At 42.8% G+C, this 19274-nt stretch overlaps 1 protein-coding gene across 1 annotated transcript in view; it reads right to left on the bottom strand.

Moving 5' to 3' along the window:
• The window catches only part of LOC126259239 (autophagy-related protein 2 homolog A), a 471250-nt gene that overhangs the window by 333660 nt on the left and 118316 nt on the right, over positions 1-19274 (bottom strand). Inside the window, exon 9 of the mRNA XM_049955863.1 lies at positions 4658-4746. Within this exon, the coding sequence (XP_049811820.1) occupies positions 4658-4746 (89 nt within the window). The remainder of the gene's footprint in view (positions 1-4657; positions 4747-19274) is intronic.

The raw sequence follows: 19274 nt of genomic DNA, 5'->3' as shown, positions 1-19274 counted from the left end.
AGCATCAGAACAAGCTGCCAGAGGCAGTGTCGGGAGGGTGTGTGGGAGGGATAGTGGTGGAATAGGAAATGGAAAAAGAGAGGAGCAGAGAGGGGAAAAGCCTGGTGGGGGCATTGGCAGAGCAGCACACCGTGTTGATGAGGGGATGTCAATAGGAAGGAGGTGATAGGGCAGATGGGAAGGAAACTGTTGAGGGAGGGCACCGAGACATTATGTTATCATAGGCTGAGGCTAGGATAATTTTGGCAGTGGAGGATGTGTTGTAAGGATAGCTCCCATCTCCATATTTCAGAAAAGCTAGTGGTGGAGTGAAGGATCCAGATGGCATCGTTTGTGAAGCACCCATTAAAATCAAGCATGTTATGTTCAGCTGCATGTTGTGCCACAGTGTTCCACTTTGTCCATTTTGCTCTTGGTCACAATTGGGCAGTGGCCTTTCATCCTGGTGAAGACTCGTCGGTAGTCATACCAACCTAAAAAGCAGTGCAATGATTGCAGCAGAGCTGGAATACAACATGGCTGCTTCACAGGTGGCCTTGTCTCTGATGGGGTAAGACAACCCTATGTGGTGATGGTGGGGGGAGGAGGGAGGGGCAGGGGTGAATTGGGAAGGTATTGCACCTGGGTCTTCTACTGGGATTGGCATATGGATATCTGGATACCCTGTGGAAGACTCTGGTGCAATACCTGCCCAATCCACCCACCCAGCACTTCCTAACCCAGTCCTGCCTCAGGCTTATCCTTCCCCATCAGAGGCCAGGCCTGAAAGCAACCATGCCATATGCTAACTTTGCTGCCATGATTGCTTAGCTTTTTATACTGGTATGACTACCAACCAGTTGTTCACCACAGCCAAACTGTGGCCAAGAGCAAAGTTGATCACCCAACAGCACAACACACAGCTAAATGTAACGAGCTTGATTTTCATGGCTGCTTCACAACATGAGCCATCTGGATCCTCCCATCCATCACCAGCTTTTCTGAACTGCACAAGATGGGAGTTATCCTTTTAAAACATTCTTAAAAAATTAATCTGGCCTCAATGTACGATAACATATTGTCCCCACACCCTCCTCCCAATTCATGTCCTCTCACCCTCAATGTGCACCGCTCAATGTACCCACCACTCTTTTCACCTTCTCTGCATCCCTCCTTTTCTGTTCCCCGTGACCCTCTTCCGCTGCCCATCCACGGCCTCCCAACGCTGCCCCTGAGAGCCTTGTCCTGCCACCTTCTAGCCCCTGCATGCTCCGCCAGACAATATTCTTCTCTCTCCCCACTAGTACTCTGCTAACCCTCCCCTTTACCTACCCCACTCCCAATTGCCACTTTTGTTCAACACAACAATTGCAGTCTGGTTAGAGTGGCCGGAGATAGTGGGTGTACGAGTGTGTGCGCATGGGGTGTTCCTGCTTCTGTGAATGTATGTGTGTTTTCCTTCCTTTCCTGAAGCAAGCTTTGGCCGAAAACTTGTTTGTAACAGCCTATTTTTGTGCCTATCTCCAACTCAGCATGTTGTCTTTGCAGTGAGTAGCAAGAGATCCTTTTCATAATCATTGATATTCCAACCTGGACTTTTCATTCCAGAATGAGATTGTCATTCTCCAGCGGAGTGTGCGCTGATATGAAACTTCCTGGCAGATTAAAACTGTATGCTGGACCGGAAGGTAGGAGACGAGGTACTGGCCAAAGTAAAGCTGTGAGGATGGGGCATGAGTCGTGCTTGGGTAGCTCAGTTGGTAGAGCACTTGCCCGCGAAAGGCAAAGGTGCCAAGTTCGAGTCTTGGTCCGGCACACAGCTTTAATCTGCCAGGAACTTTTGTGGACTTTTCATTGTCTGAAATGTGGTACATCATAATATGAGGGCAGATAAAAAATGATGAAAGATTATGCTTCACCACTGCATTATTCTGGTTAGAAAGTCAAGACCTGAAAGAATAGTAGAACAAATATCTTGTGTCACATGTCATGAGCTATACCAGCCCTCTCAATGATGACATCAGTGTGACATGATACACAAAAATGGTGCATGTGATGTGTTGGTTATGTGTTAAGAACAAAGGCCTGAGTTTGCTTCTAATGGGAAAAATGATTCAGCCCAAATGGAATTCTCAGAGAAATGTCCAAGGTGTACGGAGGAGACTACAAGGACCACAGCAACGGGTCCTGGCAGTGTATTTTCTTTAGTGCAAACACTGTCAGTCTTGCTGATGAGTCATGTTATGGACAACTGGGCAGTTTAATAACGCTGCCACATATCTGAAGCATTGTGGATGAAAACTCAAAGAACCATAGGATTCATTTGTAAAAATTGGCAAACACATATCAAATCTGGATGGTACAGAACATATTACTGAGCATGGGCACCAGCAGATTGGAAATCAATGCTTACTCATGCCAAAAAACATGACACACATCTCGATGTCTCAAGACTTCAAGAGTGTTCCACTGCAGTTGTCTGTGACTCTCTGAAAGTATAGTTACAGGTGATAAATTCTGTGCATTCCACAAGACATACAAACCAAAGGAAATATCCATGCTGTGGAACTATTCTCTTCTCCATTAGATACAAAGTTCATTCTTTCACAATCCAACACACAAATCAAAAAGAAGTCTCCATGTTGTGGAAATAGTCTCTCCTCCATTAGAGACAAAGTTCATAGTTTTACAGTCCACAAAGAAAATACATAAGATTTATTTGAGACATGCAAGTTTCAATCAAGAACGATTATCAATTCTTCAATTTTGAAGAATGCACTGACACTGCCATCAAACAATGATGCCTTGTTCATGACCAGCCCTCAAATGAGAATGTTCAAGTGCTCTTAAATTAAAGCATGGCTCCATCATGTTTTTACTAGTTATGCCACTATTGCACTAGTCAGGTGGATGTTGCTTCCCACTATTGTATTTCCAGCTGTTTGAGCCAGTGGAGAAAGTCTTGGATGGACAGTAGTTTTCACTTAACAGTGAGGTATGATTGGTTGTACACAAATGATCATACGGTAGTTCATAGACTTATGAACAGGGCATTTAGTAAACTCTTGTCCGACTAGGAGAAATATGTCAAAAGAATTTGTGCACATGTTGAAATATATCTAGGAATACATAGTATTAATTTACTTAATTTATGTAACTTTGTTGTGTCCAAGATAATAACGATATATAATAATAATTTCTGTACATTTCTCAAAGAAGAAATGGAAGCTGTGATGAAGAATGATGAAATGTTTTCATATTGGATACGCCAGACACATTAGCTACATTTATGAAATTCACATGCACTTTTTTTATTTATAACATAATTGTGAAGATGTTTGGAAAACAAGATAACACATGAACTATGCATGTTTAGTATCCAACATAATGCAACCTTTCTCCTGGTTGAAACATCCAGATCTACTACCAAATAAGAAAGTAAAACTGTTCTCAAATTGAGGGTTGCTTTGAATACCACACTGTTTTATTAGACATGGTGCAACTTAGTATTTTTCCTGTTAACAAATCACTAACAGTACTGGAAGAAGTGATATGTAACAGAAACAAAATCCTAGGACTGACTGAGGACTGAACCCTGGACCTTCAGACTTTTAGGCTGATACTTCTCCACCAAGCCACTACTTTTACATACCCTATGTGAACGAAAGTAGCCGGACACCTGACTGAAAATGACTTACAAGTTCGTGGCGCCCTCCATCAGTAATGCTGGAATTCAGTATGGTGTTGGCCCACCGTTAGCCTTGATGACAGCTTCCACTCTCGCAGGCATACGTTCAATCAGGTGCTGGAAGGTTTCTGGTGGAATGGCAGCCCATTCTTCACGAAGTGCTGCATTGAGGAGAGATAGCGATGTCGGTTGGTGAGGCCTGCCACAAAGCTGGCATTCCAAAACATCCCAAAGGTGTTCTATAGGATTCAGGTCAGGACTCTGTGCATGCCAGTCCACTACAGGGCACTCCACCCAACATTTTTCCACTGTTCAATTGTCCAATGTTTATGCTCCTTACACCAAGCGAGGTGTCATTTGGCATTTGCCGGCATGATGTGTGGCTTATGAGCAGCCGCTCGACCATTAAATCCAAGTTTTCTCACCTCCCGCCTAACTGTCATAGTACTTGCACCCAGTGGATATTGATGCAGTTTGGAACTGCTGTGTGATGGTCTGGATAGATGTCTGCCTATCACACATTACGACCCTCTTCAACTGTCGGCGGTCTCTGTCAGTCAACAGATGAGGTCAGCCTGTACACTTTTGTGTTGTACGTATCCCTTCATGTTTCCACATCACTATCACATTGGAAACAGTGGACCTAGCAAAGTTTAGGAGAGTAGAAATCTCGCGTACAGGCGTATGACGCAAGTGCCACCCAATCACCTGATCACATTCGAAGTCTGTGAGTTCCCCAGAGCGCCCCATTCTGCTCTCTCATGATGTCTAATGACTACTGAGGTCACTGATATGGAGTACTTGGCAGTAGGTGCAGCACAATGCACCTAATATGAAAAATGTATGTATTTGGGGGTGCCAGATTCCTTTGAGCACATGGTGTAACAATTTATAATTATTTACCAACCAAGCACCACTATAAAAATGCTTGGATTGCAACTTACTTGTATAAAAACAGTGAAAAAATCCAAGTGAAAGTTAAAATATTACCCTTATGTGATTTCTTCTTAGGTCGTGATGACACATTCTGCTGAAAAGAGGGACTCTGTGTTCCATGTGATCCACCAAATCCAGCCAGCCTGTTAAACATGAGATGTCAGACAGTACTGGAACATCCTGGATTGAATACAAACAGTGTAACAAGTTGAGTAAAGAAAACCACATATGACATATTGAACAAGAAAAGTGAAGGGTAGGCACATAAAAAAGTAGCTGAACATACTGGCTCAGCTTACAAAGTTGTGCTTTTCATCAAAGCACACAGAAAAATAGACACTTTTACCCAGTAATGCAGCCTTACTACAAAATTGTAGCTGAGTGAGTGAGTGTGTGTGTGTGTGTGTGTGTGTGTGTGTGTTCCAAAGTTTATTACAACATTAATACATGAAATGTAGGAAATCATTAGTTGCCATTTACTTCATGAAAGTGACAGTAGAATGGAAACACTTGTCATTTTTCCAATCCTACTGTCACCAAATCCTGTTTCCCTCTGGCAAGGGGAGGGAGTATCATCTGTATAGGCAGCACAATTATCAAACTTGAAGACTTTTTATAAAATCAGAAATAGCAAGAAAATAACTCTTAGAATACCCTATTGCATATCCAAATGTTCCATATGAATAGCTGCAAAATCTTCATTTCCAGATGATGTGATGGACAAGAATAAGGTACATGTCTAGGCTGTGGATGAACTCGAGCACCATTGACTCAATATGTGGCCAAAACCATTTAACGATGGAGAAAATAATTTGACTTGAAGAGTCTTCTTGCACTTAATTCAGTTGTCAACAATGATCTCCACTTTTGTGCATGCAGTACGAGTCCAACACGAGCAAACAGTAGAACCACTACTAGAGGGCACACAAAGTCACTTGACCAATAACTGCGCAGGTGGTGCAGCACACGAGGGGACAATGGCAGTGACAGAAACCCTGTAGTGAATGACTGCCATGTGGTAGGGAAGATGCAGTTCAATAAATGAGTCCTGTGACATGGAAATTATGCTTCAGTCCCCCTATAATCTGTCTGTCAATAATTCCTAAATATAGCTAAACAGGTTATCTGGGAACTGACACACAATATCCGTATATTACCTAAATTTTGTCCACCTCTGTAGCTGAGTGAGCAATATGGTTTACTGCTATGGAGGGGGTCCAGGTTCAATTCCTGGCCAGGTAGGAGATTTTATCTGTTCAGTGACTGGGTGTTATGTTGACCTCATCAACACTTCCTCTTTGTTGATGTGCAAGTCACCGAAGTGACATCAAATAAAAAGACTTGTACTAGTCAGACAAATGTGGTAACTCATCCTTTCTCCAAATTTTCTCTACAGAAGTATAAAGCTAACTTGAATCCTGTAACATTTAACATATCTATACCAGTGGTCACATTATGTTCAGAGTGGCAGATTATATCAACCAGTTTGCTCAAGTCTAATTCTTCAACACAAATAAGTAACTCATTAAGCTTACTCGTTAGTCCTCAAATATTCTGATGCAATAAGGATAACTGATTATTTGCACTGGCTGAATTACAACTAGATGAACCTAATTTTCCAGTCAGTTTTTGAGTATCTCTAGTTTCAATCAGAGGTTGTCTGCATGAATCGTGTACATTAAAATTTGCTTTCTGGCTGCCTGTTTTATTCATGTGAATGTCATTTTCATCCTGTCTCTGAACATCTATTGTTTCTGCCCTCCCTACCCTAAAAAACTGCTCCTCTGTCACTTGTAACCAGTGGTACTTTACCACTTGTGAAAGTGCTCCCCCCTCCCTTAAGTTATTTGCTATTAGTCCAGACAGTTTTCCCTCCCCTTCCCTGTTGAGGTAAAGGCCATGCCTAGTATACTGTATTTACTCGAATCTAAGCTGCACTCAAATTTAAGCCGCACCTGAAAAATGAGACTCGGAATCAAGGAAAAAAATTTTTCCCGAATCTAATCCGCACCTGAAATTTGAGATTCGAAATTCAAGGGAGAGAATCGATTGCTTATTTTTCTTTGATCTGATAAGTGCTTTTCTCTTTGTTATAGGTTTTTATGTCACTCTAAGCTGAAAATGCATTATTGTACTGTGTCATGCATTGTTTGTCCCATTCTGATAATGTGTGTTTACGACCTGTCGCCGCTCGCAGCATGGCTTGCTTTTGTGTGTGCTACCGCCAGCGCTTACGATAAAAAACAGAGAGGAACTGTCTCATTAGCGAAACAATGGCAAGAGACTGCTATTTGTTGCTACTTACATTGCTGCTTTCTTTGATAATGATCAACAAGAACCAAATAATAGTCTGCATAAGATAGAAGATGTTCTGAACGAGAGTGTAGCTAAAATTTTTCGCCGTTTGAAATCTTTGCAGACGCCTCTTTTGTACATTACATTCTGCACAGAAATTAGAGTAATCTTAGATTTAAAAATCTAGTCAATTGCCGTGCTTCATTTCTGAGTGTATCACTATTAGGCATAAGAATAATAACAAATATAAACATGACATGATATGTATATTCTTCCACGTTTGTTGTTGTCTCGCACTAGTTTCGTAGTTTATTAGGCAGACAGGATTTAAATGAGATAGCAGCAAACACGAAAGAATACATGGCAAAATGTTTACATCCGTATTATTCTTATGGTGAAGAGAATACTGCATGTGATTCACCAGAGTTGATCATATTGACAAACATCCCAAACAATATTGCCAGTCGGATTTCGTAGTACATTGAAATGCTGCTACATTCGAAGATGAACAATATGGAATTTGTATTTACTTCGTTGGATAATGTATGAAAATGTGCAGTGGTCGAAACTCGGAGCGGAGAAAAAAGCTCGTCTTCCACCTTTTTTTTCAAAAATTTATTTACTGAGTCTGAGGTTTTAGCGCCAGTATTTATCTTTGTGCCTGCAAACCATGCCTGTGTAGCGCTACATATATTCGATGGCAGAAGTTAGTTGTGGCGGCACCTACCAACATTTTTCAACACTTCCGCTTACTATACACTCGATTCTAAGCCGGAGGCGGTTTTTTGGATTACAAAAACTGGAAAAAAAGTGCCGCTTAGATTCGAGTAAATACGGTAGTCCCACCTGCTGAAAGAGTCAACAGGAACCATACTGATGTGAGGTCACTCTCAGTTGAATAGTCAGGGTTCCTGTCTATGATGTTGACGCCCCACCCACTATTACCACGGTGTCTTACTTTGCGAAGTGAACCCACATCCTCTACCACCTGACCCAGACTTGCACTAGGTTTAAAAAAACTTGTGACCTGGTAATCTGACCCTAGTTCATCCTGCAACAGCTACAAACAGCTGTTCATCATATTTCTGTGAAACACATCTCTTCTACTAGACAAGTGCTCACAGCTCCTAAGGTACGTATTTTAGAGCCCATGTTCACTAAACTTTTTTGCTTCAGATGATCATGACTGTCATATCCCTGAATATTGGCCACTCCTCCCGAGACCCCATGTTTACTGATATCTCATATTACAGCTGCAGGAAGTGAATGTGCTAAGATATGTATGTACATCGTTTCCGAGATGGTTGGGGGAGTTGGCTGCTTGATACAGGATGTCAAATCAAACACCTTTCAGACGTCTAGTTTCCAAACTTATTTTATTTGGCTACCAGTTTTGGCGATTTACTATGCTATCTTCAGGCTGTTTCTACAGACAACAATGGTACCAGTATGAAAAAAGGGTGCGTGGTGCAAGTCTTAAATACAGTGGTAATATGTAATCACGTAACAATACCAATCATCACAGGAAGTTACATACAGTTACAGATAAATTAAGAAATAAAATGCGAGAACAGTTGCACAGTGTATTAACTTAAACTAGTGAGCGAAGTATGTATGTCATATAATTGTAAAAAAAGAAACTACTAAACGGAGGTCAAAATGGTTCAAATGGCTCTAAGCACTATGGGACTTAACATCTGAGGTCATCAGTCCCATGTGACTTAGAACTACTTAAAACTAACTAACCTAAGGACATCACACACATCCATGCCCAAGGCAGGATTCGAACCTGCAACCGTAGCAGCAGCGCGGTTCCGGACTTAAGTGCTTAGAACTGCTCGGCCACAGCGGCCTGCTAATGGAGATCAATATTTCCTGTTATGCATAGATAATAATGGTATACTGCTAATGCAATGCCTGTGAAACAACTGGAGTACAATAATATAGTCATATACTGATGAGCACAGACTGAACATAAAACATTTGATTGCATACTGTCATATACTATTGAAACATATACCACTTACTGGAGGTCAACCCAATAACTATCTGTATCGTCATGTTCCATATACTACTCATAAATGATAGAAGGAGAATATAAAAATACATCATTGCAATGTATCGATCACAAACTCATAAGACGCAACTTATTTAATAAAATGTAGGTCAACATTGCCTCCACCTTCTTACTTACTTACCTTCATTCTTTGGCATGAAACCACGACAGTTACTACACTACATTGGTTGGCATTATGGTTTAGTGTTGTGAGTTCTTTCCCTCTTTACATTGTTTTCATGTTACACGACGAATGTTAATTTTCACGTGATTACTAATTTTGTTAGTTGACATGGGTGGTTATTCAGATTGTACACCTGAACCTATAATGCCTTGATAATACCCGACTCAGTGTTCTGGTATATTCCTAAAAATCCTCATTCTCCAATAATCATCTAATCACAAAGGTATTAACTGACATATTACACATTGTATGGTATACCCCGACACGTGTTCTGATGGTTTTACAGTCATAGGGTATCCTATCTTTTCTCTTCCCTTGCTTAAAGGCTACATGACACATAGAGGTTGTTCTGATTGCAATGAGTGTCTTTCTAATATACTTTGTATGTACTGCACTACTTTTCTTTTAGGCTTATTTCATAGATTATGGTTTGGTATATAACCTAGCCACATGCCTGTTTACCAGCAGACTTATCACTTTCTTGATAACGTTGGTTTTGCCTTTTCCATATATTTCAATACTTACTGCTTAGTGGGAATTTGTTATGGTATATTACATTAGATTCATAGTTTGGTTCACTAGAGATGTTTTTTTAAATAAGTTGCATCTTATGAGTATGTGATTGATAAATTGCACTGATGTATTTTTATATTATTCTTTTATTACTTATTGGTAGTATATAGAACATGACGATATAGATAGTTATGTGGTTGACTTCCAGTAAGTGGTATATGTTTCACTAGTACATGACAGCATACAATCAAATGTTTTGTGTTCAGTTTGTACTCGTCAGTATATGACTATTTGTTTTACTCCACTTGTTTCATGGGCATTGCATTAACATTAAACTGTGATTATCTATGCATAGCATAAAATATTGACCTCTGTTTAGTAGGTTCCTTTTCTACAATTATATGATGTATATACTTCGCTCACTAGTTTAAGTTAATACAGGGTGCAACTGTTCTCGTATTTTATTCCTTGATTTATCTGTAACTGTATGTAACTTCCTGTGATGGTTGGTATTGTTATGTGATTACATATTACCACTGTATACAGGGTGTTACAAAAAGGTACGGCCAAACTTTCAGGAAACATTCTTCACACACCAATAAAGTAAAGATGTTATGTGGACCTGTGTCCGGAAACGCTTAATTTCCATGTTAGAGCTCATTTTAGTTTCATCAGTATGTACTGTACTTCCTCGATTCACCGCCAGCTGACCCAATTGAAGGAAGGTAATGTTGACTTTGGTGCTTGTGTTGACATGCGACTCATTGCTCTACAGTACTAGCATCAAGCACAGCAGTACGTAGCATCAACAGGTTAGTGTTCATCACGAACGTGATTTTGCAGTCAGTGCAATGTTTACAAATGCGGAGTTGGCAGATGCCCATTTGATGTATGGATTAGCACGGGGCAATAGCCGTGGTGCGGTACGTTTGTATCGAGACAGATTTCCAGAACGAAGGTGTCCCGACAGGAAGAGGTTCGAAGCAATTGATCGGCATCTTAGGGAGCACGGAACATTCCACCCTATGACTCGTGACTGGGGAAGACCTAGAACGACGAGGACACCTGCAATGGATGAGGCAATTCTTCATGCAGTTGACGATAACCCTAATGTCAGCGTCAGAGAAGTTGCTGCTGTACAAGGTAACGTTGACCACGTCACTGTATGGAGAGTGCTACGGGAGAACCAGTTGTTTCCGTACCATGTACAGCGTGTGCAGGCACTATCAGCAGCTGATTGGCCTCCACGGGTACACTTCTGCGAATGGTTCATCCACAATGTGTCAATCCTCATTTCAGTGCAAATGTTCTCTTTACGGATGAGGCTTCATTCCAACGTGATCAAATTGTAAATTTTCACAATCAACATGTGTGGGCTGACGAGAATCCGCATGCAATTGTGCAATCACATCATCAACACAGATTTTCTGTAAACGATTGGGCAGGCATTGTTGGTGATGTCTTGACTGGGCCCCATGTTCTTCCACCTACACTCAATGGAGCACGTTATCATGATTTCATATGGGATACTCTACCTGTGCTGCTAGAACACATGCCTTTACGAGTACGTCACAACATGTGGTTCATGCATGATGGAGCTCCTGCACATTTCAGTCGAAGTGTTCGTACACTTCTCAACAACAGATTCAGAGACCGATGGATTGGTAGAGGCGGACCAATTCCATGGCCTCCACGCTCTCCTGACCTCAACCCTCTTGACTTTCATTTACGGGGGCATTTGAAAGCTCTTGTCTACACAACCCCGGTACCAGATGTAGAGACTCTTCATGCTCGTATTGTGGACAGCTGTGATACAATACGCCATTCTCCAGGGCTGCATCAGCGCATCAGGGATTCCATGCGACGGAGGGTGGATGCATGTATCCTCGCTAACGGAGGACATTTTGAACATTTCCTGTAACAAAGTGTTTGAAGTCAAGCTGGTACGTTCTGTTGCTGTGTGTTTCCATTCCATGATTAATGTGATTTGAAGAGAAGTAATAAAATGAGCTCCAACATGGAAAGTAAGCGTTTCCGGACACAAGTCTGCATAACATATTTTCTTTCTTTGTGTGTGAGGAATGTTTCCTGAAAGTTTGGCCGTACCTTTTAGTAACACCCTGTATAAGACTTGCACCACACCCCTTTTTTTTATTATCTATTTCATTCTGATACCATTGTTGTCTGTACACAGGGCCTGAAGATGGTGTAGTAAATTGCCGAAACTGGTAGCCAAATAACACAAGTTTGGAAACCAGATGGCTGTAAGGTGTTTGATTTGACATCCCCTACTAAGATTTGGGTTGAGTACACTACACTATGTTTCATTGAGGAGTAAGGTAACCAACCTGTTTAGATTAAAATGTCATATCCAGATGTTCACACAGTGCAGCTGTCAGTACCTATAAAGTAAAAGTGTTAACGGTTCACTTCGTGGGGAACAAACATGGATGGGCTGCTCACAAATTCATTCAAACAGCATGGTGGATCAAAATCTGCTTCCTTCTAGTATTACATCAAAAAAAGTTTTGCATCAGCTCAGTTCCAAGAGTTAGGGAACCTGTACAGGAAATTGGAATAGAGATCAACATAAACATCATTTCCACCCTTTTTATTGGTCATGAAAAACATACTGCATGTTGTACCACCATACAGCAAGACCTTCAGAGGTGGTGGTCCAAATTGCTCTACACACCGTTACCTCTAATACCCAGTAGCACGTCCTCTTGCACTGATGCATGCCTGTATTTGTCGTGGCATACTATCCACAAGTTCATCAAGGCACTGTTGGTCCAGATTGTTCCACTCCTCAACTACGATTCAGCATAGATCCCTCAGAGTGGTTGGTGGGTCACGTCGTCCACAAACAGCCCTTTTCAATCCATCCCGGGCATGTTCAATAGGGTTCATGTCTGGAGAACATGTTGGCCACTGTAGTCAAGTGATGTCGTTATCCTGTAGGAAGTCATTCACAAGGTGCGAATGATGGTGGCATGAATCATCATCCACGAAGACGAATGCCTCGCCAATATGCTGCCGATATGGTTGCAGTATCGGTCAGAGGATGCCATTCACGTCTCGTATAGCTGTTACAGTGCCTTCCATGACCACCAGCGGCGTACATCGGCCCTACACAATGCCACCCCAAAACAGCAGAGAACATCCACCTTGCTGCATGCACTGAAGTGTGTGTCTAAGGCATTCAGCCTGACTGGGTTGCCTACAAACACGTCTCCAACGATTGTTTGGTTGAAGGCATATTGCAACACTCAGCAGTGAAAAGAACGTGATGCCATACTTAGCAGTCTATTCGGCATGTTGTCAAGCCCATCTGTACCGTGCTGCTTGGTGTCGTGGTTGCAAAGATGGACCTCGCCATGGACATCAGGAGTGAAGTTGGGCGTCATGCAGCCTATTGCGCACAGTTTGAGTCATAGCAAAACGTCCTGGGGCTGCACAAAAAGCGTTATTCAACATGGTGGCGTTGCTGTCAGGGCTCCTCTGAGCTATAATCCTTAGGTAGTGGTCATCCACTGCACAAATAGCCCTTGAGCAGCCTAAGCGATGTATGTCATTGACAGTTCCTGTCTCTCTGTATCTTCTCCATGTCCGAACAACGTCGCTTTGGTTCACTCCGAGATGCCTGGACACTTCCCTTGTTGAGAGCCCTTCCTGGCACAAAGTAACAATGTGGACATGATCAAACCGCGGTATTGACCGTCTAGGCATGGTTGAACTACAGACAAAATGAGCTGTGTACCATCTTGCTGGTGGAATGACTGGAACTGATCGGCTATCGGACCCCCACCAACTAATAGGTGCTGCTCAGGCATGGTTGTTTACATCTTTGGGTGGGTTTAGTGACATCCCTGAACAGTCAAAGGGACTGTGTCTGTGATACAATATCCACAGTCAATGTCTATCTTCAGGAGTTCTCGGAACCGGAGTGTTGCAAAACTTTTTTTGATGTCTGTATAATATGTGACTCAATGGATGACAGACACCTAGATGATGGTATTGACTAAAGACTTGAGGACTCTACTGGCACATCATCAATATGTAACTTAGTTGTGTTGATTCAAGACACAGAGATTCAGAAGTCCTCTGGCCTGACATGATACTACAGTGAGCATAGTGTTTCACACTGCACAAATCTCTCAACAAAGTCTTGACCACAGCAGGCCCGAGTGCCACGGTTGTTGGAGTCCCTATTGCCACATGCAAAATTCTTGAGTATAAATATTCCCAACCTAAATGGAAGAAAACTGGAAGTAACAGAATAAGAGGGCTCAGACAATGACTTCAGAATATGGAAAAAGCCGAAGTTATATCTGCACCCACACTTTGTGACATGAAGTTTGACTAGATGTAGAGCAATGTGTACCTTAGCAGCCCAGCAACTACTTCTACTTTCTATTTGGGGATGATAAATCTCAGAACATGAGAATGCAAACATGGATTAATGAAGAAGTTATATGTTGTCACGTTGCACACACAATCAAATACAAATTCAGAGACAGGGCCATCAGAGCAGTGCAAAACTTGGAACTGAAAGCAATTTTATTGCTGACACAAATCTACAGTCAGAAACAAACAGAACTCTGGGACAAAGTGTGCAGCTATTTATACAAACATCAAATATTCCAGAATGCTGGTATTTATGCAAACATCAAATACTGCAGAATACACAAACAGAAGCTATTTCAAGAACATTCCAGAAACTATAAATACTAAATAAAAAAGAACTGCTGGAGGTCAGGGTTGAACTGGCGACCCGCAACACATCAACCTGTGTTACTAAACACTACACCACACTGTGTGCACCATGGCTCACAGCACTGTTCCCTTTCCTGAAGAAACTGTAATCCACTGTTCCAGATATTCTCACTGGAGCCGACTACCACACCAAAGTCCTACTTTCTGACCAGCCACAAAAATCCAAACCAAGTCTCCTGAGCTGTATTACACTGGCCAGTGATTAACACTGTTCTGCTCTCAGCCCTTCTCCTGTGTGTCCAGCTGTCTTGCGTTTTGGTCCTAGGGATGAGATGTTTCATGTAGTCATCCTGAGTGTCATCCTCTTGGAACAGAACCAATGTCTCCATTGTCATTTAGGCCTTTCTTATGTGGAGCGGAACAAACAGTGTTGAGCCTGTGGTGCTTTGCTTAGCTGTGTTGTATGCAATGTCACAACATGTAGTATTGCATCCCAATCTGCCTGTACACTGAGAACATATCTATCAAAGTTTTATTAAAGTGTTCTGTGGAACCATTCATCTGTGAATGATAGGCAGTTGTCATCCTGTGGGTGATGTAACAACTTGAAATTACCTCTTATCCTGGTCTCAACCAGAATGCTTGTCCACGATAAGAAATTACCACAGGAAGTGCTCTGTGCTGCAAAGTGATGTCTTCCACAACAAACTTTGCAGTTTCCAGAGATTAGGTAGTCGGCACAGCTTTGGTAACAGCATAGTGGTTGAAGTAGTCAGTGCAGACCATTATCCATCAATTTTGTTCGTTCACTTTGGGAACGTCCGCAGGTAACTGTTGCCCGTGGAAGATTTTCATCTGTGGTAGACTCACCTCCACAGATGATCACCTCGTTTAGTTTTCTTGATTTCAATGGTTAAGTGAATTGTCGGTATCTCCATATGGTGGCGAGGAACAGCAACAATGAGTTGGGGAGCTATCTTGTCCAGGGTATGACGATGGGATTCATCTCTCATGCTGACTATAATTGTCCGCAGTCAACTGATGTGAATAGGACTGTTTTGATGGTCGATGTCTTGTGATGTAATAGTCAGTGAATAATCGTCTTCTCTCTTCGGAGTGATGCACAACTTGAAGAGTGCTCAAAGTTGTTCTCTGTACCCCAAATGTCTGTTTTTCTGGTGCAGGAGTTGGTTGAACTTGTGTTGGTAGCATTTGACAGCTGTGGCATAACTTCAAGTTGGCTGATACCATTCTCAGAGCACATCTGACAAGTGACATAGACTGATGCCAAAGATTGATACACCTCTTCCACAACATTCTTTATTATGTCCCGATTTACGGGATCTACACACTTTCATGGCTGCTATCTCTTGTTTACTCAGTTCAACATTTCTGGCTGCCATACCCTGCTGTATCTCTTCCCCTACTATCTGGTGTATGAGCAATGTGAGAGGATGGTGGTCTTCCACAAGTGCTGTAACAGTCACATTTGGCAGTTGGTCATTCCTGTTTCATCCCACTCTTTTCCATTGCATTTCCTTGATGTGCTGGCACTACTTGACAAATTCATCTGTCATTGTGTCTTCTGTCACCAAAAGAGCTTGGTACATGTCTTCTGCAACACCTTTTATCATGTGTGAGATTTTGTCAGCTTCTGTTCTCTATAGATTTATCATGTGGTGTAGGTCCCAAACATTATAAGACTGTTCATTTCCCCATGACACAGAGCCCTGTTCTTCAATTGTTCTTCTTCTAAGGGGACTTGCTGCTGATTGTTGCTGAACATTTTCTTCATTTTGGCCTGGAATTTATTCCAGCTATTGAGCTTCTCTTTACATCTGCCAAACCACTGCTGGGTTGTTCCATCCAGCTAAAAGTGCACGTTTGCCAAACATATCATGAGATCCCACCTGTGTATTTGGCAACTCAGTCTACCCCTTCCAGCCATTTTGTTGGTTCCCAACCAGCATCTCTGGAAAACACTGATGGAAGCCTCACATGCAGCTGAGGTAATGCTGTTTTGGAATCCATCTGTCTCCTTAATGTATAAGTCTTTGGAGCAATGTACCACTTGGATTCCAGTTCCTGTTCATGAAGTCAATGACTTTTACATCACCCAATTGGAGATGCTGTATTGTAAATATTTTGAGTACCTGGGCTCTCCTCCAAACAATGTTACATTGAAGTGGCATCGAGTCCAAATCCAAAAGCAGAGTTAGCAATGAAGCATAGAACTTAGAACTGAAATCATATTTATCACTGACACCAACATATATCCAGAACAGAATTGAATTCTTGGACAGAGAGGGCAGTTACTTATACAAACATTGAATATTTCAGAATTTATACAATCACTGACTATTCCAAAATATACAAACATTACAAAAATAAATTGTTTCATGAACATTCCAAAAATGATGAATACTAAATAATAAATAATTGCTAGTTGTTGTGTTTCAATTGGTGACCTGCAGCACACCAATCAGTGATGCTAAACACTAAGCCACACTGAATGCACCATAGCTCATGGCAACATGAACAAATGGGATATAGTACATTTATCAGAAGTGAAGGACTAAAACAACAGCAGCGCGGTTCTGGACTGAAGCGCCTAGAACCGCTCGGCCACAGCAGCCGGCCTGACTGAATACTTTGAATGAAACAAAACTATTCAGAAATGTCTTTAAGGAAAAGGGAAGTGTAATGAAGACTTGGTAAGCAAGACACCAAAAAAAAAAGAATATGAAGGAAACACAATAGAGACTTATATTGCTTAAACAACACATTTCATCAATTAATATGGCAGATAGTACATTAACTAGAAACAGGGGAAAAAAAGGAGGAATAATTCACAAACTTCTTTAAATATTTGAAAAAATAAACAAAAATGAGGATAGATACTGATCACTTGAAGCCGACTGATGCATGGCACATATACACTCCTGGAAATGGAAAAAAGAACACATTGACACCGGTGTGTCAGACCCACCATACTTGCTCCGGACGCTGCGAGAGGGCTGTACAAGCAATGATCACACGCACGGCACAGCGGACACACCAGGAACCGCGGTGTTGGCCGTCGAATGGCGCTAGCTGCGCAGCATTTGTGCACCGCCGCCATCAGTGTCAGCCAGTTTGGCATACGGAGCTCCATCGCAGTCTTTAACACTGGTAGCATGCCGCGACAGCGTGGACGTGAACCATATGTGCAGTTGACGGACTTTGAGCGAGGGTGTATAGTGGGCATGCGGGAGGCCGGCTGGACGTACCGCCGAATTGCTCAACACGTGGGGCGTGAGGTCTCCACAGTACATCGATGTTGTCGCCAGTGGTCGGCGGAAGGTGCATGTGCCCGTCGACCTGGGACCGGACCGCAGCGACGCACGGATGCACGCCAAGACCGTAGGATCCTACGCAGTGCCGTAGGGGACCGCACCGCCACTTCCCAGCAAATTAGGGACACTGTTGCTCCTGGGGTATCGGCGAGGACCATTCGCAACCGTCTCCATGAAGCTGGGCTACGGTCCCGCACACCGTTAGGCCGTCTTCCGCTCACGCCCCAACATCGTGCAGCCCGCCTCCAGTGGTGTCGCGACAGGCGTGAATGGAGGGACGAATGGAGACGTGTCGTCTTCAGCGATGAGAGTCGCTTCTGCCTTGGTGCCAATGATGGTCGTATGCGTGTTTGGCGCCGTGCAGGTGAGCGCCACAATCAGGACTGCATACGACCGAGGCACACAGGGCCAACACCCGGCATCATGGTGTGGGGAGCGATCTCCTACACTGGCCGTACACCACTGGTGATCGTCGAGGGGACACTGAATAGTGCACGGTACATCCAAACCGTCATCCAACCCATCGTTCTACCATTCCTAGACCGGCAAGGGAACTTGCTGTTCCAACAGGACAATGCACGTCCGCATGTATCCCGTGCCACCCAACGTGCTCTAGAAGGTGTAAGTCAACTATCCTGGCCAGCAAGATATCCGGATCTGTCCCCCATTGAGCATGTTTGGGACTGGATGAAGCGTCGTCTCACGGGGTCTGCACGTCCAGCACGAACGCTGGTCCAACTGAGGCGCCAGGTGGAAATGGCATGGCAAGCCGTTCCACAGGACTACATCCAGCATCTTTACGATCGTCTCCATGGGAGAATAGCAGCCTGCATTGCTGCGAAAGGTGGATATACACTGTACTAGTGCCGACATTGTGCATGCTCTGTTGCCTGTGTCTATGTGCCTGTGGTTCTGTCAGTGTGATCATGTGATGTATCTGACCCCAGGAATGTGTCAATAAAGTTTCCCCTTCCTGGGACAATGAATTCACGGTGTTCTTATTTCAATTTCCAGGAGTGTATATATGTAACAGCGTGCAGCATCAACAGCCAAGTAAAGTAAGTAAAGTCATATGGCATGAATGTTCAGCCACCTAATTGGAAATATTTTCCCAATCCTCCGTGCCCACAATCATCTTTCCTTCACAAAGTTGGGTGAGCAAGTTATCTGTTAAGCATGAACGAATGTAATGGTGTGTGTGTGGGGGGAGGGGGGGGGGGGGGCGTGCGCGCGAATTCACACATATGTTTATGAATTGTAGTGCTGCGCAAACCTATGTATGGTGCATGGTGAAAGATACCACAAACCACTACTAGTCGTTTCCTTTCCTGTTCCACTCGCAAATAAAATGAGGGGTAAATGGCTGCCTGTAAGCCTCTATACAAGCCCTAATTTCTCTCCTCTTATCTTTGTGGTCCTTACCCACAATGTCCGTTGGCGACAGTAGAACTGTTCTGCAGTTGGCCTCAAATGCTGGTTCTCTAAATTGTCTCAATAATGGCTCACATAAAGAACGTATTCTTCCCTTCAGGGATTCCCATTTCAGTTTATAAAGCATCTCCACAATACTTG

The sequence above is a fragment of the Schistocerca nitens genome, chromosome 5 (genome assembly GCF_023898315.1).
Source record: "Schistocerca nitens isolate TAMUIC-IGC-003100 chromosome 5, iqSchNite1.1, whole genome shotgun sequence".
NCBI classification, from domain to species: domain Eukaryota; kingdom Metazoa; phylum Arthropoda; class Insecta; order Orthoptera; family Acrididae; genus Schistocerca; species Schistocerca nitens.
This window is presented reverse-complemented; position numbering and strand designations above follow the sequence as displayed.